At 49.3% G+C, this 12,744-nt stretch overlaps 3 protein-coding genes across 3 annotated transcripts; 2 read left to right on the top strand and 1 right to left on the bottom strand.

Moving 5' to 3' along the window:
* Window positions 1–3,372: 3,372 nt before the first annotated feature.
* Window positions 3,373–5,522, bottom strand: Ntan1 (N-terminal amidohydrolase 1). The gene is made up of 4 exons (XM_003743762.1): window positions 5,349–5,522; window positions 4,426–4,632; window positions 3,770–4,312; window positions 3,373–3,682 (listed from the first exon to the last, which is right to left on the bottom strand). The coding sequence occupies exons 2-4, from the start codon at window positions 4,625–4,627 to the stop codon at window positions 3,453–3,455; spliced, it is 975 nt and encodes a 324-aa protein (XP_003743810.1). The 5' UTR covers window positions 4,628–4,632; window positions 5,349–5,522; the 3' UTR covers window positions 3,373–3,452.
* Window positions 5,523–6,047: 525 nt separating this feature from the next.
* LOC100903463 (MIT domain-containing protein 1) lies at window positions 6,048–7,582 on the top strand. The gene is made up of 5 exons (XM_003743761.1): window positions 6,048–6,263; window positions 6,487–6,591; window positions 6,681–6,876; window positions 6,970–7,113; window positions 7,259–7,582. Exons 1-5 carry the CDS (start codon window positions 6,128–6,130, stop codon window positions 7,413–7,415), a joined length of 738 nt encoding a protein of 245 aa, XP_003743809.1. The 5' UTR covers window positions 6,048–6,127; the 3' UTR covers window positions 7,416–7,582.
* Window positions 7,583–9,416: 1,834 nt separating this feature from the next.
* On the top strand, window positions 9,417–11,716 carry LOC100902273 (alpha-galactosidase A). The gene is made up of 7 exons (XM_003743836.2): window positions 9,417–10,005; window positions 10,090–10,264; window positions 10,390–10,567; window positions 10,678–10,772; window positions 10,847–11,008; window positions 11,104–11,301; window positions 11,441–11,716. Exons 1-7 carry the CDS (start codon window positions 9,848–9,850, stop codon window positions 11,714–11,716), a joined length of 1,242 nt encoding a protein of 413 aa, XP_003743884.1. The 5' UTR covers window positions 9,417–9,847.
* Window positions 11,717–12,744: the final 1,028 nt, after the last annotated feature.

Below are 12,744 nucleotides of genomic sequence, written 5' to 3'. Positions count from 1 at the left end.
TTTTCGACCCCGGTATCGATCAATGCCTTGAAGTTGGTCCGAATTCTGAAACCGCAATCGAGGAAGCAAATCAGAGAAATTCGAATGAATCTACCGAGGGAAATTGCCCAATAAGAGCAAAGATAGCGACGATTAAACTTCAGGCTCGCAAGACGCGAGCCCGTCGGAGGCGACAAAAAAGCTGGAGTTGACGGTGTTGGAAAGATTTCGTAATTAAGGTTGACATTGACAGCCACAGCTTTGTTTGAAAACCGTTCTCCCCTCGACCGCGCTGGCCCGGCTTCAACAATTTATGTTTGCCGTGCCTATTCTCATTTTCGTCTGGCCTGCTTCAGTGGTCACGACCTCAAATCGTACCGAGCTCTCTCTGGATCTAGTCTAAATACGAGCTTCACCGGCTGTCCGGCCAAGTGCAAAAATTTGTCCGCCGAGACTGTAATCGATTATATTTTTATATACATCCGTTCACGCCGTGCTTTCGTTCCCGGAAATTCTTACAGTGTAGGCGAGCAAAGGAATTAGTCTGTAAATTGATCGAGCCGTGAGTGAGAGGACCGAGAACCCGAGAAGTGTTTTCTTGGGCCCGGAACCATGCAATCACGAATATATCCGCTCTTAGAGAAGCTCCCGATGCTCGCCACTGAACGTGAATACCCAAGTGCTATCCCGCCTCCTGATCTGAGTTCGTCGCGCATCTGTCTATAAGCCGAACGGTTGTAAGAGAAAATCATTCAATTATCAAACAGGGTGCCAGAGAAAGCTTGGCCTCATTAGGTCGAGCTCCAAAGGATCCAGAACTTGAGGCTTTGAGCTTACCCGCTTACGGTTCATGCGTCGTCTAGGCCGCAGATTTTATATGAGGTTATTTCGTATGGAGTCAAGAGTGTGTTTTCCACGAGAAGTGACTGACAAGACAAAGAAAGTGTTCGCCATAATGCTCGTTGCGCTGTTTTGAGCCTATTGCCGCTAGCTTAGAACCGTTCACTCTTGCCGTGTAGAGTGTTCCAGTCTTGAGGATCATATACTTACTTATTCGAAACATAATGCTATTAACGATGGAGAATATTATTTACCGATTAACTAGCAATCCTAGTTCACAACTCTTCCGCTGGAAAGTAACACAGCGATATTCTCGTCCTCAACTCCGCCGGATGTATTCGGGTGCAACCGTATAGATCCTATGCAAGGTAGTACCATTGGGAGACTGTTGACCGAAACGATCGGTTCCAACAGGTTCTACGGTGGCCTAGCAGCCCGAAGTCTCTTTTTGGTCTACTCTATCTTAGATGGTTCAAGCGTCTAAGCTGCTGTGACTTATACCTTCCCCGATTCCTTCATTATCTAATCCGCCTTCCCTCGACGAAGTCTCTCAGCCCTCACCCCTGTCGAGGGAAGAACGATCTGTCACCGATGTGCAATAGAGACCGATAGAGAACACATTGGATGAATATATGTCCTTCCGAGGGAATCCCTAGGTGTCGCAGGAGACAATGGAGTGAGGCGTTCCATGATTCTCGATCTTTATGTCTCCCAAGAAATATGTACTGGTAGCTGGTACATATGATTCGGACTTATGTTTCTTGGGTTCCGATGATTCTCGCGAAAAAGTGAGGAATTCTGCGGCCCCGAGAGGTTGCGCACGCTCTGGGCAGACTTCGATCAAGCGAGATAAGATCAATCATCATTCTTCGATTTGATTGAGGTGGTCGCGTCCAGATGGGGCAGAGCTGGATAAGCTTTGTAGACATCTGCGGCTCCAGGAGACTGCTTGAGAAAGTCCTCTCGAACGGGCGATCGAGCTTTATGTTCTGCTCTCGTTTCCCCTCACATCTCTCAATGCTACAAGTTTTGACTCTATCCACCTCTTCGACATCTTCCGCTCTACGTAGTTGATGGTTAGACCTTATAATCAACGACCTGATTTGGATTCTGTAAGCTCTTCGAAATCCCTCGACTTCATGATAATTGTACCTTCCGAGAACGATATGAGAAGACCGGATTAGAAAAAAATGGCAGGAGCAGCGAGGAGAGAGATTGGTACCGCAAGAACATCTCGATTTCTTGCCTACATATCTCGGTGTTGCTCGGTTTTCATCAGAAGTGTAAGAATTTCCAGTCGTCCATCCGTCGAAGCAGATTTTCCCCATTGGTTATACTGCTCTCCGACTACGCTTTGAATTGGTACAATCTTTCGAATGAACTCAATCGACGTCTCAACTGGCATCTACCAGATCCAGCTTTAACTATTCACCGTATCGATCGATTAGTTCCGCGGGAGGTGCAGGTCGGACTCAGCAAACTGAGAATAAGTTCGACGACAATGTGAGATATCGGTCTCCTATGTGGAAACCGCGCAATGGTCTCAGGATTTCCGAGGCGAGGCCGACGCCGAGCCCGGTTCCGAAAAGTATGGGTGCTTTACTTTTTATTTATCTGTTATCATGTACTTGAAATAAAGGTCAATAACCCCTGAGATCCTGTTCTCTTCATTGGATAGCTACTCGAAGTTGAAAATTCAGGGAACGAGTACGAGCCCAAAAAAACATCATTCGCCGGGACGCGAACCCGTAGCTCGTTCGCCGCGTGATGAATCTCGCTCGGCCGAATTGATGTGTCCTTCAAACCGAAGTGTGTAACGTCCACGGCATAGAGAAAGATAATCATTTCTTCCGAAGGCAAGGCTCCCACAACTTTATTGATGAGTCAGAGATACCCGAGTATACGATTGCCTTAATATCATGATCGGCAGCTAACGAACGGTAAACTATCTTGCTTCATGATTGGGCCTCAATAAAATAGACTATGATTCTGGTTGTATTCTCTCTCGGGATAGCCGTTCATTGCATAATGAAATTTGCGTATTGTAAACCTCTTCTTATCGGACTCTGGTAAACATGCATTCAGGTCATCACATCACATACAGGTCACACGCATCCGAGTAACACTCGAGCTAGTGCCGAGCTCGACTTTCCGGAAACATTCACGATATCTCCATACACGTTCATATACATGCAGTGAGGATTCACTCCCTCTGCTCTATCAACGATTCCGGCTTGCGAAGCATCAGTTCCGTGGGCGTAGGGTAAACAGGGGAAGACTATGGGAGGAGGCTATCTGCGGCAGAAGGATATCTTGGTTCCCGAGGGCATAACAATTTTGTGAACTTCCCCACTTGCACAATCGGTTCAATTCCTCGCAGAGCTCGAAGCATTTCATTCCGCATCAGCGCGACCGCGGTATTTGGCTCATTACGAAGAAAACACTTCTGGAGCCGGCGAGAGGAAATATATCGCCGGCTCCAGGTTATACTGAGCCACACGAGCTCCCAGGGAGCTCAAGTCAACCGAACTCCCGAGAAGTTTCTCTCGTGACTCCGCTTCGATAAGGTGGCTCCAACGATATATGTATGTTATTATCAAATAATTCGAGGTCAATAGCAGGGGCATGCGCCCTCAATAGAGATGCTGAATCATAGAGTACGGAACCCAGAGCCCTTGCTCATCTTTGCGGAACAGATGGGGCCGATTGTCTGGGAATACTGTGACCAGAGGAAAGGGGTGCTGCTGGATGTACTTGAACGTCTCACGAACATTCAACACGTAATGCGGAGGTTCAACCTCGGGAGAAGTGGACAGCTTCTGCCGGATAGATTCGTCGTTCTGTTGCAGCCACATATCCACAGCTGGAAACAAGGAAAAGGATTCAATGATCGAGGTTAATGGGGTGATGATGAGGGGATCGGGATCCACCGTCCGGGAAAATAACTGACCTCTCATAGGTTGATAGTTGTAGGGGCCTATCTGCATCAGTCCTGATGAACAATCGTAGATATCGTACATAACGTGCTTGCTATCCTCTTTTCCGCAGTAGAATATAGTGCTCCGCAACGGGATTTCGGGACCTCTATCATGGAAGGTTGCGGGAAAAATCTGGCCCGTCTTTATGTTCACTCCCACGCCCATCACAATCGGCCAATTCTGCGTTTGTCTGTAGTCCGTGTTAAGTTCACAGAAACAGGCCTGTACAAGATGGAGAACTTGTGCCTGCTTTCGCAACGAGTATAGAATCTGCATGGCAACATTCTCCGACACGTGATGGTTGTCGACGAAACCGCCGATAATGTACACTTCGAATCGATTCTGTTTACTATCGACACTGTAATGATATTGCTCCGGTGAAAGTTCCTGAACTTTTCGGACTATGGTGCTGATGCCCTGTTCCACTCCGACCCCGTCGAAATGTCCCAAGCCTATGGCGCCGCTGCCTGTGTTGCGAATTATCACGCACTGGCACGTTGTCATGCTGTCCGTGCCTGAAAGCGAAACGAATCCAGTTTCTACGGGCACTGGATAATTTATCCCAATTCGGAGACTGTCGATTCACACTCCCGAGACGGCTCGCCGAGGATTTTCCGAAATAACTCACCGAGATAAGTTATGTGCTTGTCAGATGCTATCGTTACAGCCAACTCCCTCTGGTGCACGTAGAGGAGACCTTGCGGACTGACAATCTTCTTTTGCGAGAGAAGGCTCCCATTTATGTCTTTGAAATGAGGGAACCGATCTAGGAACGATCGGGTGTCCTCTGGATTATGATCCAGCAGCTGATCGTTGATCACAAGAGGCATGTTTCCTGGAATCGACGGAGAACTTGGGAAAAATGATTCTTCGCAGTCTCGAGCTCGAGAAACATGAATATCGGAGGATATGTATATCGTATGCACACCGTCAAAAGCTGTTCTAACAAAGTTCGGGGCGCGCACATCGAGCTCTCTTGCCGGAGAGTCGCGGCAGATTCTGCCCTAATTTTTCAATCGGGGAAATAATGAAGAAACACGGCGACTTTTGGGATTATGCGAAACTCTGGATTTGTTCCTGTCGACTACATGCTCGATCTATTTGAAAACGTTCGAAAAGGTCGCCGAGAGATGCGACTTCCATCAGAGCGAGCGGACCCGCTCTGCACCGAGTTGCGGAAGTCCTCGGCGCGCTGTCACATTCGAAATAACTCAACAGATGTTATCCGACCCGAGAGCGATCGACGTGGTTTTGAAACTAGGAGGATATACGCCCATCCACCGATCCCGTTCCCTCATACGGTCCATGGAAGTGATACTCCAAGCCGGGAGCCGGAATCGACACGATTTGGACAGCGTATTCGAGGATTTCACAAAGGAATTCATTCCACGGATTTACGCAATGAGCGTTTGCGCTCAACGCTCTGTTTGAATCGAAATCTGACACCTTTCGAACCCAGTCGAATCCGACTCACCGTACCGGGAGGGTCGCGATGGAGAGCGGTTCACTCTCTGAGAGAGCTCTCCAAAACGTCTTGCTGAGTAAACTCACTGATTCTGAAGACGCTTGTTGTGGCAGAGTGCTCGTCGGGGTTTTTTCTCAGCTATCGGGGTCGCTTGGCTCCAACTTTTCGCCTGAGGTCGGAGGTCATAGCTACAGACGTTCACCTAGCGGCTACGACGACGGCGCCGCTGCCGTTGCTGCCGCCGAAGACGCCGAGAAGAATATTCGCCTTCGGGAGAGGGTAATGGACCGACAACTTCACTGTGACGGAACCACAGATGAGCTTGATGAAAAAATGTGGAGTATGACGAGGGTATGCGGACGAGTCGGGAGAGATCATGAAGATTCTGTCGAAAGCTCCTCCAAAAATTTATCCGCGGTAGATTTCCGCGAGCCTTGCTCGGAGTGGCCGGAGATTCCGCCATGGTTTCGTGCAGGATGTAAAGCCTCACGGGGACTCCCAGATAAGGCTCTCACTCAAGCCCATCGTTCTATGACTTAGGAATGCGCGGCGAACGAGTTCAGAATGAGTCAAGGAATAATCTGATTAATCTGAGCGAGCTCGAAGTCATGAGAAAACTCGATATCCTAGTTAGCCATCCGCGGCAGACAGAACCGTGTGGCGCCCTGCGCTCTGTCCTATGCACAGCTCGTTTCGAAAGGCGGTTTCTGGTGGACCGACAGGTCCAGTGTCCCAGTGTCAAGTCCATTGAGAATTCATCGTTCGAATTCGCACCGGAATACGGATACTCGGAGTCATGAAATTCAGATCGCATTCATGACGCGAATGCTCTCCTGCTCCGTGCCCCCCAGTGTCCATATCGACGATGGCGCACATCGGCGTGGAGGCATCCGCGGTGTCGATACTCAAGAGAGCGGTTGACTACGATCAGCAAAGCAGATATACATCGGCCCTCGTATGTTATCAGGAAGGGATTCAGCTGCTACTCGACGTTCTCAAAAGTATGTACTGAGTTCTTATGGGCTGGCGGCGATCCTCCGATCGCAAAGTTCAGCTCGAGAATCAGCCGGACATCTCTTACATCTCTCTCGAGATGACTCACCGGAGCGCAACCAGTGACCGATAGAGAGGGAGCTTCGTCGATTCCGGAGGAGCCTCAATTCTCATTGAGCAGCGTGATCCGTCGCTTGACTCTAAAGCGAAGTCTGATTGATTTTCCTGCAGTTACTGGAGACGATGAGCAGAAGCGACAGCACATACGGGGGAGGATAAAGTCTTACATGGACCGGGCGGAAGAGATCAAACGTCTCATACAGAAAGAGAAGGATGGTGAGTTCCTCCCGTCGACTATTCCCTCGGGTGCTGCATCGTTTCAGCACCGAATGGTATTCAAAGCAAATTATCATTTTGCTCATCAGCGGGTACGTTCACCGAGAAGTTCAGTATACCGGATGGCTCCAGGAATTTCGGCTACGAAGCAATAATGGGACAGCTGCTTGACAGCGGAGTTCGAACTGTGGAAGTCGAGGATCCGTACATCATGGCAACGCACCAGATAATCAACTTCATTAAATTCTGCGAGATGTTGATCATAAAATGCAAAAATCTCAGCAAGTGAGTTCAGCTATCTTGCTTTCGGGGAAAATCCTGTCGATCCCCCTCGCGGGAAAGGCGTTACAATTATCGAAAGGCGTTCAATTCTTGCAGGATAAAACTCATGACGAAGGTCAATGAACGAGGTTCGCCAGCTGAGCAGAAAGAGAGGTTGTCTCAGCTCGCAACAAGTCTGAAAACGCACAAAGTAGACCTTGAGTTGATATTCTCGACGACTCTACACGACCGGGAAATCAGGTAGAGGAAAGTCTCCTGACGACTTCCCCGAACTTCGTTCGAGCATCACCGTGATTATCGAAGAGTCTGTCGACAATATGTCGATGCATGTGTCTCGGGATTCCCCGGATCCTCCTGACTTGTTATTGTTTGTCTCTTCCACCAGATTCGACACCGGTTGGATAGTGAAAATTGGCAGGGGACTGGACTACTTCAAACCGACTCCGTCAATGTTCAGTGTCGGGCACTTCGACCTTAATCTGAGGGAATGTCACGAAACAACTGTCAATATTTTCCACACGAAGCACTTGCGACATAACTAACTGCTGTCAAGAAGAAGCTCCATAGGACTCAGCCATCATAAAAACATAAAATCATTATTCAAATGTTTCTGAAGACCTGAACATAAGGCGCGGAACAAATGACTTGGTATATATTTTTCTAATAATGAGTCTCATCCCAATCTGGAAATTTCGTTTCCGGTGTACAAAATTCAGCGGCTCATCCTTCCTAAGAGGCTCCCGTCCTTTATTGAGCAAGTACAGATAAGGATGATACAAAAGCCGACTATCGACGCTTAAGGGTCCGCCTTCCAAGTATCACAGAAGTTCTCTCGCCAAAGCGTAGTGTTGTTCTCGTTTCACAATCCAAGTTACGCTGAAAAGAAGTGCACTGAAGAAATGTATGAGCGTTCTCGTCGTATCAACTCCGATGAGATTCCTAATGCAGAAAAGTAAACCCGAAATCCCTAAGCCCAGCCAGCACAAAGTCCCGATTAAGGACGGGGGCTCTAAATCAAAATGAGATCGGACTGTGCACGCGTCTCCACCACAATCTACGCTCCGGAAGACGTCCAATGGGTCGGATGGGAAACTTTCGAAGAAGAACAAAGCGTGTGCGAGATTCGCCAGAGTGAACACAGTCAATGTGAAGAGAACACCGAATATTCCATTCATTGCTATATGGTCGTAACGTGACTTCGGATTTTCGTCGAGCTTCTTGAGTTCGATGAGCATTTTCTGTTGAGTCTTCAGAGCGATTTGGAGTCTCCGAACCTTATCGCGCTCCATCTCATCCTCCGAACAGTTTTCCAGAGGTTCCAGAAGTTCGGGGCTATCATTCCTAGATTTTGACCTCTTCGTGAAGATCCTCCGGAGGAGTTTGTACTTCGCCTCCGGTTGAACCATCTCGTAGCTTCGAGGAGTTGGTCGAGGGTGAGAGGGAGAGAGAGGATAGAGCACCGAATAATTCGAATCTCTTGCTCGAGTCTGTGGTACTCGCCTCGGATCCCGTTCGTGGAGAACTGACGCGGAGCGGTGATCTCGGCCGACTTTTCGACTATCACTCCCCGTGGACAAAAGTCCCTGATCGACGAAGACGGGGTCGTTGACCTCGGGGGAGCCCGCCGAGACCGCTCTTCCCACCCACGAGCTCCTTAGCAACGGTTGAGTTTTGCTCGAAATTCGTCGCTTAGAGAAGAAATGGTTTGAATGTGGCGTCGTCGAACTGCACTGCTTGTGGCTCAGTGGAAAGGATCTTCGCTACGGTTAACGTCGTTTGTGACTGCCGCTCCGGCCCTCGCTCACAGCTGCTCTTGCAGCGGATTACGGTGCGCCAATCGCCGGCTCGGAAAGAAACTAGAGATCAATCAGTGCATGAACGAATGAGATAAGACCCGATTGGACGCCTAAGCCAGCGTCTTGTTTGTTAAAATTATACTCCGTGGTCAATTCATCGATCTGTGCCCAGAAACACGCTGATCCTGTTCGAGGGGAAGCCTAGCTTAGCTGTGACCGAACAAGAGCACTTTCAGGAAAAAATCATTCGGAACGAGCCCACGATCTTAGGACTCCCCCGAGATCCCGCGCAGGACAGCTCTTGGATCGACCGAGCGCTTCCATCGGGTGTGAATTCCAAGACCTACCTCATGATGGGATGATAAATGGCACCGATACCGAGAGGGACGAATCTGCCAGTCCTTATGACTTATGAGCAAGACCGGACGAATGCCGTCGCGTCGCGCGTCGTAGGCACTCGACCGTTCTTTCGAATATGCTTCGGGCGCTACGACAGATTGAATGATATATAACGAACGTTCCGAAAAACGCGATCTCCGTCTGGTTCAGCTCACGGAGATTGTTGACGAATTCTGAATATTCGAAGATTTCCTGATCATTAGGGGTGGATTTTATTAGAGACCAAATCGGTACCGGCGATAGTTTCTGATAAAATGGGCCCCGCTCGAGAACGCTCCCGTGTCCGAAATCCGGACGAGTCAAGGAAATTCGTGCTCCGAGATATTCCACTCGTTTTTCGAGACTTCCTGGGATGCCCTCCCCCAGAATGACTAACGAATCATTCAATGCGTAGTCTGAGGAGCATGGGCATTCCAAGAGGTCATTCAGGTGGTTCTCGAATCCCGGAAGCTGATAATCGGAATTGGCGAGTCCCTCGAGAAAACAGAAGGACTTCGCTCGGTCTCTTCTCCGCTGATCGGGCATCCCTACGATCCGACTCCTGTCGCTTGACGAAAAACCTGAATCCAGTCGATGCTTCGCGGAATGCCAAAACTATTCTCGAACGAGATATATACGGGAATCATCGACTCATCGCATTTAAACACTCCGTTGTTTCAAATTTGACAGATCCATCTCGCTTGGAGCAATAATGGGATCTTGCTTGTTGTGGCTCGATCGATGATATTGCAGTGACTTGGTTTTCGACCCAATCACCTTTTCAGACAGGCTGCTTGACAATGACTCCTCTGCTTTTCGTCGCGGTGCTTCTCGTGTATCACACGCCTGTATCAGCTCTGGAAAATGGACTCGCGCTTAGACCTCCGATGGGTTGGAAGTCGTGGGAAAGATTCCGTTGTAACATCGACTGCGACAAGTCTCCGGACGAATGCATCAGGTATTGGGACGTCTCCCAGGAAACATCATGGAAACAAACTTCGGGGAGCGGGAGCTCAAAATAGAATTCATTCGTTCGTTCAAGCGAAAAGTTGTACAAGCGCATGGCCGATGAGCTTGTCGCCCAAGGATATCGCGACCTGGGATACGTCTTTGTGAGCATCGACGATTGTTGGTCGATGCCCGAACGCGATCAGGGTAATCGTCTTGTTGCCGACACCAAGCGCTTCCCGAGCGGGATCAAGGCCCTCGCAAAATATGTGAGACCCAAACTCATCTCTGACTATCGTCTCTTGACCCTGGAGGACAGCCTCGGATCCCTCATTCCGGAGCCCAGTATTTTTTCCGTAGCTGACGGGGGATTTTTCTAATTCTCCTCGATAAGATGCACGATCGCGGCCTCAAACTCGGGATATACGCAGACGCTGGAGCGTCTACGTGCCGCGGATATCCGGGGAGTATGCAGTACGTGAGCACAGATGCCCAAACCTTTGCGGACTGGGACATCGACATGCTCAAATTCGATGGCTGCAACGTTCCCGATCCGAAGACCGCTGGCTTGAGTAGGTTCCCGCGACGTTATGTTCAATATTCGTTCCCGATATTCAGACCATGCAAAGTTCCGCTTTCGGTTTCTCATCAAGATTCAATTACCGATTCTCTCATCCATCAGTTTACATTGCGATGACCGACGCTCTCAACAAAACCGGGAGAGATATCCTATACTCTTGTGAATGGCCCCTGTATCAGCTGGAGTTCAAACTGGAGGTAAGCGGAACACGAAAGGCACAGAGATTTTAGGCGATTTCTAGTCTGCAAAGGCTGATATCATGGACCTACAGGTGAATTTCGAGACGGTCGCAGCCACCTGCAACACGTTCAGGAACTATTACGACGTTCAGGATAAGTTTGAGAGCGTCCAGAATGTTCTCGATTTCTATGTCCGGTATCAAGACGATTTAACACCTCATCAGAGGCCCGGCGCCTTTTTCGATCCTGACGCGGTGAGTCGCGAGTGATTTCCGGATACCGGAGCGTTTCCCCCGGTCGAACGCAGAAATCAGAGATACAGCTGGAAACGAGCTCAACTTCTTTCCAGCTTGTCATCGGAAATTTCGGACTCAGCCACGATGAATCGCAAACTCAAATGGCTCTGTGGGCGATCTGGGGCTCTCCCCTTTTCATGTCGAACGACCTGACCGAGGTCGAACCAGGTTTCAAAGCCATTCTTCAGAACGAAGCTGTAATCGCCCTTAACCAGGACCCCGAAGGCCTCATGGGGGTTCAAATCGCTAAGGTGATCAAAAAACTTCGCGAATACCCTGCGCCTGAGTGTCGGAGAGATAAATGAACATATGATTGCATGGATAGACGTGGGACTGATTATATGATGTAAGGGTTCAAATTATAACATGCTGATGCATGACTCTCCGCAGCTCGGCGGCGTTCGAGTTCTACGTAGACGAGTTCTGCCGAAAATCAAGGATTCCTATTCTCTCGGCTTGGCATTCGTCTACACAAATCAGGGCGGATCTCCCAAGACACTCTCGGTCAGTGCTCAAGATTGTGATCTGAAGGATACACGAGGCTATGAGGTAGTCGATCTCTTTAGCAACGCCACCCTCGGCCTTCTCCATCCGAACGACACTATGTCGATCACCATCAATCCTTCTGGAGTGAGACTCTTCAAGGCCACCATCGTCGGCTCCTGAATGACTGAGGATCGCGAGGTATATTTTATACGGAACGAGTTTCGCTTGTATATTGGATAATCACGGTAGTCACAATAAATTCGAGCGGCGAGGGATTTGCTCTTCTTCACGAGTCATTGAGCTTTGTTCTTCGCTACGGATTCCCTTGGTCCTGATCTATCCTAGATTCGGAGCGATGAAAGTTCGCGATCCCCGTACGGAATCTGCCGGTCTCTGCCGAGTCTGACAACGTCGACTTCGGCGGCGTTCACCCAGCCAAGTTCACAACATGTTTCATCTGCGCAATGTATGCGCAGTGAGCAGAGGTCGAAGGTAGCGAAATATCGCAAGACGTCGGTGTAACAGGCAAGCTCGAGGCTCTTGATTGAGTACTGAGTGATCCTCCCAGAACTTGGGAGGCATCCGAATCCTCGATATGATAAGCGCTCGGAAATTATCCCTCCTCCTACGTTCTTCAGAGTGTGTTCAAGCAGATCGTGGATGAGATGGCGCATGGCGGCTATCGATTACGTTCACGTCAATATCGATGCCTGCTTGGCTCTGAGGAACCTGGGAGGAAACAAGACTGATGGACGCAGATTCCGAGAGATTCACTAATGGAATCGGAGAAATTTCGCTTCTACAGCCATATTCCTTCAGCACGAGTCAGTCTCTGAAACATTTCCTCCACAATCAATCTCGAATCTCGGACTCGACCTCAGACGCAGGACACGACGCAGGAAAGAAGACGCCGAGATCACGAGGATATCGATGCCCAACTCGCGGACTGGCATATCGACATGCTCGAATACGATGTATTTCTCACCGCCAATGAAGCCGACATCCCAAATCACTTGGTTGATCACTCCGAACATCATGAGGATGTGGAACTCCGACGACTCCAGATGGGTCTTTCCCCCGCATGAGATACAGTTTCATCATTTCTGTACATACGAAAGTCTCCTCCACTCCTGCGGAGGGCCTCTCTGATAGAAGAATTTGGAGGTGACTGAATGTGATGCGTCCGGACGTGCAGGCCGATCTCGTCT

The sequence above is a fragment of the Galendromus occidentalis genome, unplaced genomic scaffold (genome assembly GCF_000255335.2).
Source record: "Galendromus occidentalis unplaced genomic scaffold, Mocc_1.1 scf7180000077451, whole genome shotgun sequence".
NCBI lineage: Eukaryota > Metazoa > Arthropoda > Arachnida > Mesostigmata > Phytoseiidae > Galendromus > Galendromus occidentalis.
The sequence above is the reverse complement of the archived record's forward strand: the minus strand, read 5'-3'. Positions and strand labels throughout refer to the sequence as shown.